The 21106-nt window shown below is 36.3% G+C and overlaps 2 protein-coding genes and 1 long non-coding RNA gene across 10 annotated transcripts in view; 1 reads left to right on the forward strand and 2 right to left on the reverse strand.

The window, feature by feature from the left end:
- Positions 1-241: 241 nt before the first annotated feature.
- On the reverse strand, positions 242-7312 carry CGGBP1 (CGG triplet repeat binding protein 1). Its single transcript, XM_036898965.2, has 3 exons — positions 7146-7312; positions 6376-6575; positions 242-4125 (listed from the first exon to the last, which is right to left on the reverse strand). Exon 3 carries the CDS (start codon positions 4104-4106, stop codon positions 3603-3605), a length of 504 nt encoding a protein of 167 aa, XP_036754860.1. The 5' UTR covers positions 4107-4125; positions 6376-6575; positions 7146-7312; the 3' UTR covers positions 242-3602.
- A 188-nt stretch (positions 7313-7500) lies between these two features.
- Positions 7501-21106, forward strand: part of ZNF654 (zinc finger protein 654) — a 99565-nt gene continuing 85959 nt past the window's right edge. For 2 of the 4 annotated variants that reach the window (XM_036898906.2, XM_036898924.2), the window contains exon 1: positions 7501-7828. In XM_036898906.2, the coding sequence (XP_036754801.2) occupies positions 7640-7828 (189 nt within the window). In that variant the 5' untranslated portion in view covers positions 7501-7639. The remainder of the gene's footprint in view (positions 7829-21106) is intronic. The other 2 variants (XM_057501911.1, XM_057501919.1) reach the window with 2 other exon arrangements.
- Positions 7839-21106, reverse strand: part of LOC118919218 (uncharacterized) — a 104117-nt gene continuing 90849 nt past the window's right edge. For 2 of the 5 annotated variants that reach the window (XR_008997543.1, XR_008997545.1), the window contains 2 exons: positions 14168-14207; positions 7839-12604 (listed from right to left, as the gene is read on the reverse strand). This is a non-coding gene — a long non-coding RNA (uncharacterized LOC118919218). Of the gene's footprint in view, positions 12605-14167; positions 14208-14961; positions 15084-21106 lie in introns of all 5 variants that reach the window. The other 3 variants (XR_005027417.2, XR_008997544.1, XR_008997551.1) reach the window with 3 other exon arrangements.

The following is a 21106-nucleotide window of genomic DNA, read 5'->3' on the forward strand; positions in this document are numbered from 1 at the left end:
GGGCATCAGGACCAATAATCTTACAGATATTAACTAGTTGAAAAATAAAACAATAGTAAAATTCTGTTGCTCTTTTGGAATTATGTTACTGACTTACAAAACAAAATGTGCTTTCAAAACTGAAACAATTTCTTTTTGAAATTTATTTCTAAAAGTCACAGAAACAAAACTTTTAAAAGTGACACATTTATAGTAAGATACATGTGTGAGCAAAAAAAAAAAAAGCACAGGAATACAAAAATGAACATAGTAAAATTTTAATGAATACAGTATTCTGGTTACACGTAGAATACCACTAGATAAGAACTGTATTTACCTCAGAAGTCTATGATAGGATGGATTCAGATAAAGCAAGGATTAGGAAAGCCACTTTGCTATTCACATTTTAATCAGTTCTGACCAGAAGCTAAAGCAACTTATTTCAGGTTAAGATTTTCAATGAAATTATAGAACAAACCTTCTATTCGATGAACGAATTTTAGGGTGATTTGTACTTATATTTAAAAGCAGTCAGGGCAAGCCAAAACACAGAGGCCTTCAAAAGACTAAGCACCAAATGAATTGTGACTTTCGTTTCGGGCCACCTTAAAATTTTATTTTGTTTAAATGTGTTTTCCATTAACATTCACATACAAATTCTTTCAGGCAAAAGTTTTAACATAGAACTTTCTGCTTGGAGACCTTGCCAACTGTTACAATAGTTTTTATGCAATGAATACTTCAGAATAATCCCAAGCCCAAGCCGATACTTAATTGGTTACAATTGTAAGATGCAGAACTTTCTCTTTATAAAGTTCTCTGGTCCCTTAAAATTCAGTAGGGCCAAATGCATTAACTGGAAGTAACATTTGTTTTTTTTTTTTTTAAGTCTCACTCATAGATGATAATGAATAAAATAACTAGGTTCTCATACACAAACTTTCTAAATTTTCACTCTGTAATTAAATGATTATAATGTCCTTCAAGCTCGCTAAATGCCCCATAGAACCAAAACAAACCAACAAAGAATTTTAACATTTCAACAAGCTATGAACTATTTACTCTAAGCATATAGTGAAATTCTGGAAGACACACTATCATACTTCGAGAAAACAATATTAACAGGTAAGCATGTGTTGAAGAAGGCATTTTATAAATGAAACATTACAAATCTTGTTTAAGCATACAACTTATAAAATAGAAAAAAACCTATTTTTCCAATAGTATAGCATCACACTACTACTATATAGTTAAGTTTGAAATCTTCTGTACACACATCCACTACACTGCCACAGCAGCATATGCCTCTACGACATTCTCATTATCTAACATATGCCAACCATGGTTTCACGGATTTGTACCAGTTTGAGCAGGCTAAAACAATAATTCTGCATTATCCATTTAACTTTGAGACAAAGTTGACCAGTTTCAGGTAACAGGTTTCATAATCAATAAAGAAACATATTAAACCTCCACAACAGGATGGAAAACATTTCTAAGGACATGGAATCAGTATAATCCTAACAGGAGGATAGATTATGCCCCTAGTTACAGTGTACGTGGGGATATTTAGGATCCTAAGATAAATTCATTAAAATATATGGGACCTAAATGATCAAGTCAGTAATAAGTAGAAACTCAAATGTGAATTACTGGTGTTTTTCTAGTGCAATGTCATCCATTTTATGGTTTAGGACTACTCAAACTGTTTTGCCACTACATATTTGCTGTTAGTGCAGATTGATATCCAAACAATAGGGAATGGTCTCAATCATGTACAAGTTTGAAAAATTAGAGTGATTGTATATCTAACCCTATTTTTGTATTCTGAATAGTGCTGTAAAAACCCATTTTCTAACTCTTTAGATCTTAGATAATTCAAATTAAACATGGTTGCCTACAAATTCCTTATTAGAGTAAGTAAAAGCAAAGCACATTTTGCTGCTGGACTCTTCACGTATGTGCTTTATCAATGAGAGCACTACTCTAGGCATTTGTTTTGCTACTTTAACATGTAACTGAACATGAGAAAAACTTGTACTTCAAATTTTGATGTTATTTTTTTTTTGGTGGCAGGCTTATTTTAAAATGAAGACAAAATACCCACATAAAAGCTAAAATCAGACAGGCACTTTGACAATCTGACCTAGGAATTTAAGTCTGTAAAAGAAACTCAGACATTAAAAGCTGTTTCTGAAAAATATAACCTTTTCCTTTCACTTTGGCTTTTTCTCCAAACGAAGATTTGTGGTGAAATGACCTCAAACTCCAGGTCACATAGGGCATTATTTGTCAGTGCTTTGCAACAGAAATATATTTTATAATTATTTTTAGCTTGAATGTTTTCAAGGACTTTAAGATTTTTTAAGCTCTAGTCCAAGTTTTCAGCTGTTCACTTTTAAAAAAATATAACTTGGGTCTCCAACAGAGAGGACATTAACTGGGCTAAGCTGCTCTGATGACCTTATAGGATACTGAGGTTCAGATAGAGATCATTTCCTGAACATGGCTGACCTTTAACAGAACTGATTATTTCCTCACCCAAATAGTTATGCAGGATACTGCCAGATCTCTACTAAAAACATCGTGCCAGTATTCTAGACAATTATTTACCATCTATATTTAAAAACCTTGTACCATAAGAGACAAAGCACATAAAAGTAAACTTGTTTCTAGTCTACCTAATTTCATAAAATCATATGGAAAGACTAAAGAAAGTAACTTATTAGCTCATCTGTCAGCCCAAATGTAATTACAATTTTTTTATAAAAACAGAAAAAATCATAAAATGTATACCTGTTTAAATTAAAATGCCAATCGTGAAAGCTTTAACATCAAGACATAAAAGAAAAGCTTGCAAATTCAATGCGAAGTGCTTGAAATGAAAGCTATAGTTCAAAAATTTGTATTTATAAGCGACTATTATCATGTCACTGCAATACTTCCCATGGCTTTGGCACTGACATTAAAAAAAAGATTTGAGTCTTCTGGTCACTTGAAGCTGCTACTAAATACAACAATAAGCCTTTAAAAAGAGGGGAAAAGACAGTGAGGAACTGAGGGATCATTAAGATAACTACATCATATACAAGTAAAGCATAGTTTGAAATAACCAGTCATTTTCTGCAAGGGATCCAAAGACATAAGAACAGTTTCCCACCATCCCTTCCTTTCTGAAGAGGATCTTCTAATCAGAAATAATTCCTTTAAGTTACTGTGAGTGGTGTTGCTTGGCAGCAGCTTCAATTTCCTAGGCTAGTGTTCAATCCAGTATTAAGTAGTCTCACAAGGAATAATCATACATGGCAACAGGGTAAAAAAGCAGGGCAGTTCTTCCATGCACAAACATTTCATGAGAAAACCATCAATTTTAAAGATAACCACCAGGTTTCAGGTATCCTAGCACACTCTAAACCCTAAGTTTTGCTTTACACCACTGGTGACTAAAATTATTTAGTTTTGCAGTGAGGTTTTTTTTGTTTTGCCTGCAACTATATACACATTGCAAAACTATTCTGCATCACATGATTTTAAATGAAATAAATATAAAAATGAACCACACAATCAACACACAACTTTAATACTCCACATTTATCTTGATCACAGTGGTGGTGACCTCCTTGTCAACAATCTTGTGAGTTGAGGAGTTGATTCTCATTCTCATATCCATCAGGCAGATAAGCTCTTCTCAGCTGATCTGACTTAGGTATGGAGCCTCCATTCTTCACATGACGAGACAGGAAAGCACGGACTGCTGGATGATCAGCCTTCTCAAGCGGGATGTTAGCTTCCAGGCACATTTTCACAAAGTCCTGGATAACACTGACTTTCTCTGTTTGCGCAGTACTGTTGCACTGAAGCGATGCAGTTAGAGGCCTCTGCTTCTTTCTCACATTCTGCTCCTCAAATTCTGCCTTCCTCTTGGTATGAGTTTTTGACTTGAGGTGGTCACTAATGGCAGACTTGCGAACGTGATTCAGAACCACATTGCAAGAAGTGCAGAAGAGTTTTCCTCCGTCTTCGTGCAGCTCACCTCCAAACTCAGTGACTCGATCCAGAGGAGTCACATACAAAGCAGTCTTAGAACGGTTTCGAGCAGGTGGTGCTGTCACTACAAATCTTTCCATTCTGACTTTGAATAAGGTTCTTTCAAGAAAGAGAAACAAAGTTAAGTGTTATAACGACAGTTCATCAGGAAGTAATTGACAACAAAAAAGGCAGGCGAAAACAAATCCTACCATTTGCAACATGGACGAAGCTAGAGGGTATTATGCTCAGTGAAATAAGCCAAGGTGGAGAAAGATTAAGTACCAAATGATTTCACTCATGTGTGGAATATAAGAACAAAAAAAACTGAAGGAACAAAACAGCAGCAGAATCACAGAACCCAAGAATGGACCAACAGTTACCAAAGGGAAAGGGACTGGGGAGGATGGGTGGGAAGGCACAGGGAGGGCTGTGCAACACAGAGAAGACAAGTAGTGATTCTACAGCATCTTACTACGCTGATGGACAGTGACTGTAGGAGTTTGTGGGGGGGGGCTTGGTGAAGGGGGGAACCTAGTAAACATAATGTTCTTCAAAATAAATAAATAAAATAAAAGGCAGGTATAAACATTTTAAGATTGAAAACTTAATTCAAATCAATAGACTGTGCGTCCATTAAGTCAACTTACCTGAAATATGTAAGGGAAGGCAAAACCACAGCAACTCACTAGTAACTAGGTCTGCTCCTTGACTGATGAAATTCAAATAAATTATAACTATGGTAAAAAGAACTCCAACTATCCCTGATGTCACTATCTTTTAGGAAAACCTAATCACAGGCCAATATTTATGGTACTAATTATTTTAATCTCATCTAATTTAGGCACATATTTAAGTTTAAAAAGAGTTTCCTTCCATTCACATTTCTGGGGCAACTTATTTTAGGAACACAATTGTAGGGAATTGTATGCAAAGTTTGTTCAAACAGGTGGGCCACTAAACTGGCATAATTCTAAATGAAGATAGATATAATTTCCAAAATTGTTCTGAGAAGAATAAAAGTAAAAATCAAGAAAGAACACAGACCAAAAGGCAATTAACAGCAGCTATGACACTAAATTTTAAAGCCGAAATATAGAGCTCAAACTTAGTCATTTTTTAATGCACACATACCTGTTAAAGTTTTCCAAACGGTGACAAGATATTCAGTGTTTTTTTTCTAACACTTTTCTTTTTTCAATTAAAAGACTCATACTTACATTTGTTAATATTTTTCACTTAACTTGTAAGTTAGAAAAATAAGATCACAGTGCTAGTATTTGACAGATACTCAATCACAATTTGTTTATATAAATGACTGTCTTTGTTATTTTTCCAAATAGTTAACTCAGAAGCAGCTTAATAATTTTCTCAATTTATCCTCATAACAAACTTCAATGATCACTGCCAAATCATGATGTAATGTGCACTGAAAATTTGAGGCCGTGTCGTTGGGCTAAGCTCTTAACACTAACTTAGATATAAGAAATTAAACTGAATTTGATAGAATTCGAGATGGGATTTTGTTTGGATAAATATGTTAGAGAAAAATTGCCAAGTGTAGAAGAACTATGCTTTTCAAGTGTAATGAGAAACAATGGAGTTAATCCATACTAAAGAATTCATAGCTGGATAATATGAAGTCTCTCTCAAAACAACTTTAAACTGCCAATGTGTGAGACACTGAGACACCTATGGACAAAAACTCAGAGAAGGACTTAACATTTCACAGAAATTCTATAAAGTAGAATAAAGTTTAGGTTTAACACTATTACTTTTCCATTAAAAATTTGTTTAATGCATGGCTCTCATGTGTCAAATATTTTGTTAGGTTATAGGTTTTCAATGGCAGAGCAGATAGGATTCTTGACTAGTAAGTAATTACCATTACACATGATTGTACTTCAACTTACTGCTGTTTTATACTCCTATAGCTTATTGGTCCCAGTTATGATTAATGGTTCTAAGCTAGTTATTAAAAACATTAAATATGTGTCCAGTACTGCCCAAATATTTCTATGTGAAAAGTTTTCTTCTTTAAATATCTGGATTTCAAACTTTAAAATAATAAACTTGTTCGTTATTCTTTGAAACAAAATGCTCGATCACTTGTGGTAATGTGAAAGGCCTAAACATCCCTACGTCTTGTAACTTTCAAAAGTCTGTGTTACAGCAGAGGCAAATATTTCCCCAGTAGAGGATGCTCAAATTTACAGACCAGAAGAACAAAAGTGTTTTCAATAGAGGGTAAAGATATTTTAAAGGATGAACTTCAAAAGTTAGGAGCAGGAATTAGTCAACAGAAGAGGAGCAAATCATTTACTAGATTAAAATAAAACTCATCAGAATTTTTCAAGTTTAAATGTTTACCGGATTAGTTTCCAGTTTTTTTCGTTATGATACTTAGAAAGGTCTCCAGCGCAAAAACAGAGACTCAGGAAATGTTGGCACTTTTCGTTTGTTCAAGCCCTGAGATGCCTTCAAATCAGTTTTTCAACAAGTGGTGGTGGAGAAATAGCTTCTGGGCTTGCACCCTGTTTTCCCTGCGGTGCCGGGAAGTCATGCCTTTACTGTGAAACACGAGAAACAAATGGAAAGAAAAAATGGGGGAGGGGGAGAGAGAGAAGGGTGGGTAAAAAAATGCACAACATCAACAGCCACCACACAGGTGTCTTCAAATCCGCTCTCTTTTGATAACTACCCACAAAATCTGTATCCCAACCTTCACCCCAACACGCCTCAACCCAGTCCCTTCTCAGTTGTCCGCCCCGCTTTGAACCTTCACGCGCGACCCAGGCCCCAAGGTTCGGGAGGAGGAGGGAAAGGCGGGGCGCGGGACGTTCCAGCGTCTAGACTCCCTCCTCCCGCGCTGAGCCCAGCACGCCGGCGCCCCACCGCCTCTGCCCCGCTAACTGGGCAGGGCCGAGACCCGCTGCCGGGCCCGGGAACTCGACAGCCGAGTTGGCGGCAGTCTCCGGGGAGGAGGCGGCCGCTGTCAGGCTTCCCGTCTCCTCCCTCTTCCTCCCGTAGACTACTGCACCCCGGCCCCGCCCCCGGAGCCCGCTTCGGGACGGAAGGCCCGGGCCCACAGCCCACACCAACGGCCGGGCCCACCCTCGGCTTCCCTAGCTCCTCGGTACCGTAGGATCGGGGCCGCAGCTAGGGAAGTGGACGAGACCCGGCCGGAAAGGAAAGGAGGAAAAAAAGGAGCAGCAAGAGAGTGAAGGAGTGGGAGAACCGGTCGCCGTCGCCGCCGTCGCCGCCCGATCGAGCCCCGCGGCGGCCGCCGTGTCCCCCGCCGCGCCCCGTCCTTCTGCACCGCCTACGGCAAGGCTCGTAGGCGGTTCCCAGCAACCGCCGAGCAGCTTTAGCCAACAGACTGCGGGTCTCTTAAAGAGACAGCCAATTTAACCAATGGAAGTGGAAGGGCGGGTATGTGTATGATTGGCGGCTAGAGCTTTCCAACGAAAACTGGGGGCGTGGGTGGGCGGAGCCGGAAGTAGAGCCAGCAGAGAGGCCCCTCTCCGGCTGGGGCGGAGGGAAGGGGGAGGGAACTAGAGGAGGAGGAGGTTAGCCGAAGCAGCTACAGCGGCGGCGGCGCAGGGGCTGGTACGCGCTGGGCGGCGAGAGCCTCATGGCGGAGGAAGAGAGCGACCAAGAGGCCGAACGCCTCGGAGAAGAGCTCGGGGCCATTGTGGAGTCCCCTCCAGGCTCTGCGGGGCTTGGAGCTGCGGACGACGGCAGAGGCGGCGCTGGCGGTGGCAGCTGCGGTATCGGCGGCTTTGGGATCAGCAGTCGGGATTACTGCCGACGCTTCTGTCAGGTGAGGCGCCTGTCGGCCGCCCGGACTTGTCACCCTGGACCTGGGCCTCCCTGCGTCTCTTGCCCTTTTGGTCCTCGAATCAAGGCTGTGTCCGTTGCTCGCTGCAGCAGCCCCACAGGGAGAGTGAGGGTGAAGCTGCCCCCTCCATCCATCCTGTTTGGGTGTGGGGCGGGGAGCGGGACCCACGGGTTTAGGGTTGCTGAGAAAGTGAGAGTTTGTCGGGGGTGGAGGGAAGGAAGGTCAGCCGGCAGGGAAGCTCTGTACTGACATGCCTTCCTTGCCCCGACCAGACCCTTCTTTGCCAGAGGGTCCCGCCTTCTTGTGTTTCCTACCCTGTCCCTGCTCACCTCATTTGGAATCTCTGGCAACATTTCCTGCCTTCTCTTCTCCGCCCCTTGCCCCCTGTGTTCTCCCCTTTTTCGGGTACGGGAGGCAGGCGATCTCTCTACCGCCCCCTCTCCTGTCATCGCCACCCCTCCCCCTCTGCTAGGGTCTCCTGTCATCCCCTTACGAGATCCCGCTGGGTCAGTTCTCCGGTTGGCTTAGGCGTTGGCCCGAGGTGATTTAGTTACTTTTTGGGGGAGGTGGGGTTAAGGCAGTGTGATTGTCATCTTTCCTTTTCTTATCCCCTTTTCTCGACACACACACAGTTTTCTAATTAACTGCTAAAAGAGAAAGTAGTTTTCCTTAAACTACTGCTTCGGTTACATCACCCCCCCACTCATCTTTTAGATTTCATTGTATTTTATTTAGCCTGTAAAATACAGTGTCCAAATAGTAACAGTAAATCCTTTACTTGGTCGACTGCCACTACGATTTGATGTAGTTTAGTGTCTGACCATAATGAAATATTATAGCGCCAAAGTACTTGTCTAGGGATAAAATTTCTGTAATCTGTTTTTACATCTACATATATTTATAGTTTAAACATTTTGTTCTCATTCATAACATTGTTTTGCAAGCTGTTTCAGAAAATTTTTATTTCATTTCCACCCCATTCCTTTATTATCCTGAATATGTAAGGTTCAGATCGTGGCTCTGCTCCTTCCTATTGTGTTAATTTGGACAAGTTAATCTCCCTGTGCCTTAGTTTCCTATTCTGTTAAATAGGGATAGTAATTAAGTGAGTGAATATGCAAAGGGCTTGGATCCTTTACATGTTAATTAAAATATGCTGTTCCTTTTATTCTGGTAAAAAGGATATAAAGTTAACAAAAAGTGGGCATCATGTTTGCTGAAATTTAATTTTATGCCTTTACAAACATTGAGAGAAAAAAGGTGGTGTTGACATTTTCAGGTAAGTTTTTAATACTTTAAACTGTCTTTTGATTTCATACCCCACCCCCAACCCACAAAGATAAGTTGGTTGGAAGGTTGGAAATTGCCTTGGTATAAAAAGTGTGCCAGTTTTCCTTGGCACTGCTGTTTAGTGACTTTATTGAAAATGTCTTCTTAATTTTGGGGATATTAGCATTCATTGCTTAGAGGTTCAGTATCTTTACAGTACTTCTAACTATATACTTGAATTCTAGGAACTATGTTACTGGTGCACTTTGTATCTTCAGGAATTTTAAACTTCTGAAAATCAGGTTACAGTTGGTTGTTTTAATATGTTTATAGGCAGAAAGTTTGTGTGTGTGTTTTGCTTTTATATCATTAATGAGCAACTTGGTTTTGGTTACATTTAGCTTTGTCAATTTATTTGATCAGATAACCCTTAATTGCTGTAGACTTGGACATTTTATTTGAGGACCAGAGCATTTTTGGAGAACTATTCTTACTCTATTTCTTGAAATCAGTTTTAAGAACAAATGAATAAATTTTGTCTGTTAAATACTTCTAAGTTATGTAAAGAACAAATGAAGTTGACTTTCGTAAAACTACTACCAAACTCTCCAAGATAAAATGAAACAGGAAGAACTTCATGAACTTATATTTTATATTGCTGTATTGAGTTGTTACATTACCATACTTTCATGTTTCCAACTTTTACCTGAAACCTCATTACATATTTTATATACTCTAGATGAATAATAGATCTGTTCTTAGGGTTCCTGTCCTGGTTCCACCTTGCAGGTGAGCTTTGAAAGTCTTTTTTTTTGTGTTAAAACTTTTAAGATGGAATAAAAGATTGTATTAAGTGGAATTTTATTCATTGACTAATAAAATTCTGTATAGTAGTTCAATTTTATATATCAGCAAGGGAAGCAGTGGATTATATAATCTAATTCTCAAAGATTTTTTCTTTTTAATCATGAGTAATCCATGAAATGGGTAATATGCACTTGGGTGGGTGGCAGTTAACTAAATAATACGAATTATATGTAGAGGCTTGTGGCATTAAGAAGAAAGACTCCAATTTATCTTCCTCCTTGTAGAGAGAAATATGATCAAAATTTCTTGGCAGTTAGTTGTGTGGGTGAAGGGGGAGAGGAAGAAATACTTCTTTTTAAGAGAGGTCCTTTAACCATAAGGAAAAGTAAAGCAGAAGATAATAGATAATGTGATAAATTATGCATACACTCAATACATTTGATGACAAACTTTTCTGTTTGAGAAATGATACCTGTAATTATAGAATCTTAAACTAAGAGAATAGTTTCTTAAGCTTCAGTTGATTTTTGAGTTGATCGATTTGGGAGATTGGAAGTGCTGATTTACAAACAGTTGTATGGTGTAACATTGGTCTACTGCCCCTTCACATCTCCATTGGCTCTTATTGGTAGACTCAGCAAATGCTTAAGTAGAATTGGCTCTTAAATTATATTTAATTTGCTTTAAGGATAAAAGGAAGGGAAAGTAATTTTTATTGAGAGTCTACTAACTCTTAAGGCCTTCAGATAAGTCTTATGTAAGTTACATTATTGAAATAGATGTCTGAACAAGTTAAATTGTCTTCAGTTTTGGTGGTGGACAAGCTAGGATTTGAACCCAGCCTTTTCTACTAATTTCTACTGAAAGACAGATTGAAATTACAAATAATCCTCAAATAATTATAAAGTGAGGTTTTTGTTTTTTGGCAAATTGTGGAAAGGGAAAAACAAAGTTACTGGAAGTACTCGGAATCATGGATGAAAAATTTTAAAAGTCCTCTTTCATTATGCCACAGTGTAAAAAGTATTAGAAGAAGCAGATAATTATTATTTTTTACACTTTCTAGTTGCTACAAACATTCCCCAAATCTTGAACGTTGTAATAATTCAACTTATTTTGTTCTTAGATAAATTGAAATGTTGTGATAATAAATTGATTAAATTAAGCAAGTTAAGGTATTTTCTTCTTAGTTCAGTGCCAGAATGAATATAGTACTATAGATAAATAAGTATATCTGGAAACACTTTGATATGTTGATTAAAATATAAAACGGTTTCTCCCTGCAGTGGGTTTTATAGCCATCCCATGAGGATGTCATGAGTATAAAATGAGGAAATGAGCATGAAGTGCTCAGTACTATACCTAGTATATAGGTAGGCTTAAATGGAAGCTATTAATATGTCTCTCATGTGAAATCTCTGTAGGTTTAAGGGGGATATTAGAGATAATCTAATCTGTAGGTCACTTACAGTTTGTATCCCACAGTAAACTTTAGAGAAAACTTAGAAATGTTACAGTTCTAAAACTCTGTCATTTTACTAGGGAAGTCTAATGCTCTTGATTAATTACTAAATGATGTACCAAAATACATTTTCTCAGAGATTTAGTTTCCTGTAGGGGACATTTGGTGATATCTAGAGTTGTTTTTGATTATTTTAATGGAGGAGGGGGCGATGCTGCTACTGGCATCTAGTGAAAAGAGGCTAGGGATACTGTTGAACATCCTACAGTACAGAGGGCAGCCCCAACAACAAAGAATTATCTGGACCAAAATATTAGTAGTGCAGAACTTGAGACACTCCACTATACTGTCACTTTGGAACTTGTAGTGGATACCTTGTAATGCTCATGCAAATGGCAAAAAAGTATTTGTTGGTCCTCAAATATACTTAAACAACTACTGTGTACTAGGCATTTTAATAGGCACTGAAGAGACAATCTAACAGAAAAACAAGTTTGCTTTAATATCTCTTACTTTGAGAGATAAAAATTTGTTTTAGGAAAATATAATCCTTGTCACTTAGTCTTGGTATAGAATTTACATAGTATTTATGGTGCTTTGAGTAGTTCATTATGGTATAAGAATACATTTCTAACAATTCCTCCTATTAATTGGAATTATTTTTTAATTTACTTAAATTTTTATAAATTTTTACATGCACTTAAGTTTAAAAAGTCTTACACTGATGGACAGTGACTGCAATGTTGTATGGGAGGGGACTTGATAATATGGGTGAATGTAGTAACCACATTGTTTTTCATGTGAAACCTTCATAAGAGTATATATATCAATAATGCCTTAAAAATAAATAAATAAAGTGAAACTAAAAAAAGTCTTATAAGACTTAAAATATCAGTAATTGCATTTTGCTGCTAAATAGAGACCTGACTTAAATAGCTTAAACAGTAGTACTCATTTATTTCTTATGTGAAAAGTCTTGAATGGATAGTGTAGGGATGATATTATGGCTTTATCATAATTGTACCATCATTGCCTACTCATTCTTATCAGTCATCCCTGTCTTATCTCAATGTTGCCTCATGGTCCAAGATGGTTGGTGGAGTTCCAGCCACATCTGAGTTCCAAGTAGCAGGAACAGGGTATCTCTGGGGTATGCCAAAAACATCTTGTCCTAAATCCTACTCGATAACTTCCACTTTCATCTTGTTAGCTATCCCCATCTGAAAAACAAATGTTGGGAATTTTTTTTTTTAACTATTTTTTCCCTGATAGACACATTTGACTGTTAGCTAAGGAAGGAATAAAACAAGAATGGATGTTATAGAGGCAACCACTTAATTTTCCCATAGCTTATAATAAAGATTAACAATCATAATCTGTCCGATTCCTTCCCTGAATATTCCCCAGAGGAAATAATTTGCAACTATTTTAGCTCTTATATTTACCTCCATAATAATAATAAGTTTATAATAAGTTTATTTTCCTAGTTGAAAATATGATCAGACAACATTAGTTGAGGGAGGAGGTACAGAACTACCATCTCACTCTTCAGTATGTACACTTTGATTCTACCCAGTGTTTTACCTATATTCCCTTCCTTCCCTGTTCTATCTGAGTCTTATAGTTCAGCCTCTCCAGGAATTAGGAGTTTCATTGATCTAGTAGGGTAGGGAATCTGGAGGATAGTTTTAATGATCTTTCTGTGTTTGACTCTGCTTTCACCCCCCACTTTTAGAGGTATGAGGTGTTTCAGATTCTTCAGATTTTCCGGGGTTTTTGAGCACAAATCAGTTGTTCCTGAACTCCTTTCCTCCTTTCTAAATAACAGCTATTCAAATGTCGTCATCTGCCCTCTTTCACTGTTTTCCTACTTGTGGGTTTAGGCTTTTTTAAAATAAAAAATATTTTTACTGTTAACATTAATGGAGTTTTCTAATGGGAGCAGAAGTTAAATGTATGTTCAATCTGTCACATTTAAGTAGAAGTCTCAAATTAGTTTTTCAGCTCATAAAGAATAATAAATATGAAAGATGATTGAAAGGAAAGTATTTGGAACTAAGTCATAGTGATTTATGTACTTTTGAAAAAGAGTATCCTACTTCCTGGTGTATTCTAAATATACAGCGCTAGATTTAATTTCATCATATGAATTTATGTGTTCCTTTTGGAAAAATTATTTTTAGTACTAAATTGCAAATTCAAATTTTAGCTTTTTAAAAACAGTTTTCTAAATTTGACACATTTGGTACATTTCCAGTGTTCATAAAAGGTGAATTCTCTGGAAAGGTATTAACTTATTTATCAGGAAAAACAACAAAATGAACCCTGTATCTTGATGGCTATATTTGAAAGGGAGCTGAATTTGTTGTTGTTACTGTTTAGTGCTTTTTTATGTTGACTTTCAGAATTGAATTGTATTAATTGATCATACTGATGTTATTTGTAATAGCAAATCATTGAAAATAACCTTAATGACCAAAGTTCGGGGAATTACTACACATAATGGAATCCTATGTTCTCCTCCTAACAATCAAATTCTTAAAGAACATTTATTCATATGAGAAGCTGTTCATAGTATGACTACTGAGAAGACACAGGAGACATATGATTTCACTTTTGTAAATAAAAAAGACAAAAAAGTACACCAATTATTAACAGTAAGTAATTTCTAAGTGATATGTTTATAGCTGAAATTTATTTTTTTACACTTTTAAATTTTATTATATTTTCTTTATTAACCCTACTACCTTTAGAGTCATAGGAAAAGGAAGTATAAAAAATACCTTTTATTTTTTTCTCTCTTTACCTCAGATTGCTTATTTTCTGTGAATAAATGCAAGATTATTTTGAGTATAATGACATTTAACTCCTTGTTTCCCCAAAAATACGTGAAATGCTTTAAAAAGAAAATGAATTGCTTAAGTGAACTTAACAAAGGCCTTTTTAAGTCAACCAATGAAATTCTAAACTTATGGAACTTCTTTATACACCATCTTGCATCAGATACATGTCCACTATTGCATTCTAATAACCATCCATCACATTTAGCTTAAAAAAAATCTCTCTCAATTTTAATTTTGTAGATAACATGGTAGGAGAAAATATTTTTAAATGCGGTTAATTGCTTTTAAGTGTTCTAATGATACTATCATTTTGCAACCTGCCAAACATAAGTAAGTCACCAGTTGTACTGTTACTATTGGCACTGAAGCTTTGATTTTCCTGCCAAAAAGCTATACATTAACAATTACAAATAAAAGCAAAAAAGAGAACTTTAAGTTAAATTGAATAAAGCTATGATAACGTATGTGTCTGGTGAGGTATTTGGAAAATAAAATATGACCAATTGATACATCATTTAAAATGTATATTAATATGTAGTGGTAAGGATATCAGCCCATTTAAAATATAAGGTAATTATTTAACTAAATATTAATTTTTGTTCTATTGTAAATCAGTTAGAGTAGTACCTAGTCTTAAGTTGGGGAGTATTTTTAAGTTTTGTAATTCCAGAAAAAATAACACAAAGAAACCTTGAGCTTTCATGTAATATATATCACATTGATTTCTTAGCTACCTATTTCTCTGACAGGTCAGCTCATCATTTCAGCAGTATCCTCCATTCAGTATGGATATGTTCTCTGGTATGAGACCCCATCAGCATCATCTGGTTAGAGCCATAGTGGAGCTGGTGGCAAACTAAATAGGAGGAGAAGGTGACCTGTATAACGTGTTATTTAAGGTCCTACAGTGCACTACAGTACATTAACTGTGTACCAAGCATTCAGTACCCCCACTCTCCAAAGCAGTAGTGAATATGAAAATAGTTGAAAGTCTTTCCATCTAAGCAGTAGAAAAAAGTCATTGATGTTAGTGTTGGAGCTTGGTTTTATAAGGCACCGGGCATATAGTGGTAATTAAACAGTGTGTACAGTTATAACTTTGATAAGTTGTATGAAGAAAAGGAATATAATACTATAGAATGGGGGCTAATAGGAGGCTTGCCTATTTTTGGACTCCTGAGCAAGTTGAACTCTGCTGAGATTCTTTGGTTTAGTTTGAACATGTTGAATTTAAGGTGCCTTTTCTTACCCAAGGAGAGATCTTAAAAATAACTGTATTTACAGAATCCAGAGTTCAGAAGTGAGGTCTGATTGTAGCCCTGTGGATGGTATTAAATACCATCCAAATGCTTCAAAGCCATATGTGTGAATGAGCTTGCATAAGGGAGATTATAATACAGAGTGGGAAAACAAGAGGACTTAGAAGTGAAGCTTCAGGAACTTCACAGTTAAATAGTGGTGGGAAAAGGTTGAGAATGAAGTTAAGTAGGATAAAAGAGGTTGGAGAAAACCAAGAAACTGATGTCATAGAAGATGAGAGGACAATGTTTCAGGATGGATTGAATGGTGACTGGCATTGAAAGCTGTTGCAATCCAACCATGGAATTAAATGGAGGTTTTTGGTGACTTTAAGCAGAGCTATTTTGATCTGGTGATGGGAGCAGAAGTCAGACTGGAGTAGTTTCAGTGTGGGAGGAAAAGAAATATAGACAATAATTAAAGATAAATTATAAAGGAGAAGGGAAGATAGGTAGAAGCTGGAGAGGTTGTGGATTGAAGGTGAGGATTTAAAAAAAATTGATGAAAATTAGACATGTTTAAAATCTGATGAGAATGATTCATTTGAAAGGAAGAGGTAAATCTACAAAAGAAAGAAGGTTCAATTTATAAAATAAGATTCTGAGAAGAGAAGGAAGGACAAGATTCAAAGCACAAATAAAGGAGCTTTGGTTGGAGATTTAAAGGGAAATAGAAGTCTAAAATGGTGGTTTCTTAGAGCAGTGGATTGAACTGATCTACAGAGCCATTTGAGCTTGCTGATTATGAATGTAGAATGGCCACTAGTCTATACTTTTGTACAGCAGTGTATATCCGTATAGGTGAAGGTATGGAGAATGTAATGAATTATATTCATTCAGGGTTGTTATATACTGTAATTGATCAGTGAATTAACTTTGAGAAAGAAGGTGACAAGCTCATTTTTTGACTCTATTTGTGGTAAAAACAAAGTACAGAAAAGTGAAAGGAGAAAAAAATAGAGAAGGAAGCCATATAGCCATACAGTAGTACCTCCTTATTCATCGTTCAGTTAGCTGCTGTCAACCACTGTGGGAAGCAGATGGTCCTCCCACTGGTCAGAAGGTTAGAAGGTCAGGAGTAGACTAATGCTATGTCATGATGCCTGTGTCACCTTATTTCATCTCATCACCTAAGCATTTTGCCATTTCACATCATTATAAGAAGGGTGAGTACAATACAATATTTTAAGAGACCATATCACGTAACTTCTATTACAGTATATTGTTATAATTGTTCTGTTTTATTATTAGTTATTTTTAATCTCTTACTGTGCATAAGTTTTATCACAGGTATTTATGTATAGGAAAAAAATAATGAAATGTATAGGATTCAGTACTATCAGAAGATTCAGGCATCCACTGCAGGTCTCAGAATGTATCCACTGAAGATAAGGGGGCACTACTGTAGATATTAATAGCTAGGTGCCCAACATTGCAACATGTATTGTGAAAATATGTGGGTGTATGTAATTTCCCATTAAAATGTGTACACAGTGTTATTAATACATATTTGTATGAATAGAGTTTACTAAAATTAACCAGTATCTGTTTTGGTCACCTTAAATTTGAAATGTTTTAAATACTCAGCACTGTTCCCAATGAATTAGTATATCTGTGCTATGTTTTTAATATCTGGGAGATTTACTTATTTTATTAGAATGCCCTGTGTATGTATATAACTCATATTTTGAGAGCTTTCCATGTTTCAGGTACTGTGATAAGTCCTTATCTGCTTTATCACTAATCCAGTACTCTTACAGGCTGTGTGGGATTGTTCTCATTTTACAGATCAGAAAACTAAGACCCCAGAGAGAGATTAAATAGCTTGATTAAGTCACTGTAGGTAGTATTTGATAGTCAGATTAGAATCTGGCCAATCTGACTGTCAAGAGCCTGGATACTTAGCCATTCCAGAGTATACATACGTTATTTTTCTATCTAGCAGTACCCATTTGGTATTTGTTATAGCATCTGTGGGGTATGTATTTGATACGTACTATAGCACAGTAAGGCAGCGATTGACTGAGTAGAAAAAGTGATTTAAAAAGACTCAAGGCAGTAGAAACTAAAGATGCTTATGAATATAAAAGAGAAAAAAAGTCAAGCTTAAACTATCAGAAGTTCCATGTAAGAAGTGATTTTCAACCATTTTTTTTCCCTTTAATCCACCTGAATGGGATATATTTTTCTCAAAAGCAGTGGCTTACTATAGTGGTTATTCTTAAAATGCAAGAGTTATGATGATTACAAACCAGTAGAAGTTATTTTATGTTATAGTCTTGTGTTTTGAAGGCAAGAGGGAATGGAATATGTTTTAGATATTTATCTTAAATGATTAGAGTTTAAAGTTTCGTCTCTCCTGTTACTTAGATTTGACCTTGAATATATGGAAGTCTTATTAATCCAGAGCGCAATGGATGTGCATTTTTAGACTTTATTGACTGTCTTTTTACCATGCTTTGATAGCTCTTGCCAAAGATTTCTCAGGTGATAGAACTCATTAATAAATTCTAGAATTTGTATTGCATGCTCATGGTGAAATGGATATCACAGCTTTAGCTGGTGGGAATAAAGATCACCATGGCCTTTCTGGGCCACAGTTAGTCAACATATATTAAAAATGTTAAAAATAGCTTGCACCTTTTGACTTAGTAATTTTCCTTATAGCATTAATTTCTGAGGAAATGTAAATTTGGGCATAAATTATTCATCATAGCACTAATTAATGAAAAGAATGAATTAAAAATGGAAAGGCAACCAGAAAATCTAAAACAGTTGAAAACTTTTCAATCCTCATAAACTAAAATATTATACAGCCTTAAAAAATATTTTCAATGACTATGTAATGGCCTAGGAAAATAAAATGATAAATTAGAAAGCTTTGTTTGTAGCACGTTTACATAATTTGAATGTACACTAATCCATTCTTACTGTACTCATGGATTTTAGAGGACAGTGCTATAAAGAAAAATCAAATGAGCTACTTAACTTGGAAATAGGATTTCTTGATGGTAATTAATAGGAGCCATTCGTATACTTTAGGAAATCTGTGAACTCTCTGAAATTATTTGCCAAAAGTTGCATTTGCATTTCCTTGGTGAGCAGGTGTAAGGTTTTTTTTTTTTGTTTTAATCAGCTCTTTGAAGGATTTCAGAACTTGTTAAAACATGAACACAACTTAACAACAATCCAAACACATGAAAAGGTTATGAATCTTTGCTGTAAACTATTGTTAACACAGCACCAATGTTTGTTTTATGAAGAAAACTTTATTGGAGTATGCCCATTTATTTCTATATTTTCTGTAGCTGCTTTAATGGTACAATAGCAGGGTTGAGTAATTGGGAGAGAGAATGTATGGCCCATAAGCTGCTTTCAGGCTCTTTAAGAAAAAATGTGTCAGCCCCTGCCCTAGATTCTCATTTCTTTGCCACAACCCTATGAGATAGGTACTATTTTTATCTTCATTTTATGAATGATGCAGCAAAACTCAGAGAGGTTAAGCAACTAACCCAAGTCACACAGCTGGAAAAGGGAAATAAAACCAAGATGTTAATTGTGGTTATAGGTGGGCAGTACAATGATGGATGATTTTTTTTCATTTACTATCTGAATTTACTACAGTGAGTGTATGTGAGAAAATTGTAAAAGAAAGTCAGGTGTAGAATAGAGTTGTGTCTAATAGTACATAACTAACTTTTATTTATTTATTTATTTATTTATTTATTTATTTTTTATTGAAGGGTAGTTGACAACAGCATTGCATTACATTAGTTTCAGGTGTACAACACAGCGACTCAACATTTATATACATGATATTTCTAGGTACCAGGTATCACCATACCAAGTTGTTACAATATTTTGACTATATTCCTTATGCTATACATTACATCCCGGTTACTTATTTATTTTACAATTGGAAGTGTGTTTATATATATATATATATATATATATACACATATATATATATATATATATATATATTGTGAGGGCATCTCTCATATTTATTGATCAAATAGTTGTTAACCACAACAAATCTCTGTATAGGGGGGTCAATACTCAATGCACAATCATTAATCCACCCCAAGCCCAATTTTCGTCAGTCTCCAATCTTCTGATGCATAACGAACAAATTCTTACATGGAGTACAAATTCTTACATAGTGAATAAGTTACATGGTGAACAGTGCAAGGGCAGTCATCACAGAAGCTTTCGGTTTTGTTAATGCATTATGAACTATACACAGTCAGTTCAAATATGAATATTCATTTGATTTTTAAACCTGATTTATATGTGGAAACCACATTTCTCTATTATTATTATTTTTAATAAAATGCTGAAGTGGTAGGTAGATACGAGATAAAGGTAGAAAACAGAGTTTAGTGTTGTAAGAGAGCAAATGTAGATGATCAGGTGTGTGCCTGTAGACTATGTGTTAATCCGCGCTAGATGAGGGCAATAAACATCCATGTATGCAGAAGATTTCTCTCAGAACATGAGGGGGGAGGTTCTAAGCCTCACCTCTGCTGCTCCCCATTTTCTCACCAGATGGCCCCCTGCGACTGTGCCTGTCTTAGGTTGTTCCTCCCTTGAGGAATCTTACCCGTCTCTGGCTAACCAGTCATCTTCCGGGGCCATACAGGGAAATGTGAAGTTGGTAAGTGAGAGAGAAGCCTTATCGTTTGAAAAGGTTAGCTTTTTACTTCTTTGCATATTTATGCCCTGTGGCTTCTATGCCCAGCATTTGTCTTGAGGTGTCTTTACCACTTGGAAGAATTATGATACTCGGTAAATTCGACATGTGGCACGAGTTCTATTTAAAGGTTGTGATTAGGTAGGAAGAAGAAAAGCTACAGAAGTAGCAGGCAGAAGAAAACCTGGGAAGATTGATTATTTCTTTGACATATCTTCTTGTAGAGTAACTTCAGCATGGATAGGTTTTAAACGACTAATTAAATTGTGCACACACATTAACATAATAGGAATATAGTTACCTAACCAAAGCATACCTGTAATTACCAGCCATCTCCAGTGAAACCAAGAAAACCAGTTAGGCACCTTAGGCATTTGTGAAAACTTATCTATGATATGGTGGATATTGTCCAACTGAACTTAAACGGTCTGAGAGAATTCAGATAAACTAGAACAACCCATTCCTGGGGACTGTTCATATCCCATATGTTCTTTTAACGATACATAGTCTGTGGTTGTAAGATTTTGGAGTGCTACAATTTGCACTTCTCCTAATTCTTGGTTGAGTTCCAACAGTATAGATCCAGTTCAATTTTTGTTTTACTGCATGCACAGGCCAGCTTAGATATCTCCTTCATCTTTCCCATGGCAAGTCCAGGAACTGGTGGGATGAGTGCATCTACACCTGTGACAGTGCGTGGATCTTTGTTGAAGTTTTTTTTTTTTTTTTTTTTTTCTGATCATCTTCTGTCATGAGTCTTCCCGAGAGTGCTGATGTTGGAAGTTCTTTTTCATATCGTATCTTAGTTCATTTTCAGGGTAGCCAAATTAGGCTTTGATCCTCTGTATAAGCACAAACAGACCCTTTGCCTACACTTTTATATGTCCT

This window comes from Manis pentadactyla, chromosome 1, assembly GCF_030020395.1.
Source record: "Manis pentadactyla isolate mManPen7 chromosome 1, mManPen7.hap1, whole genome shotgun sequence".
Classification (NCBI taxonomy): Eukaryota; Metazoa; Chordata; class Mammalia; order Pholidota; family Manidae; genus Manis; species Manis pentadactyla.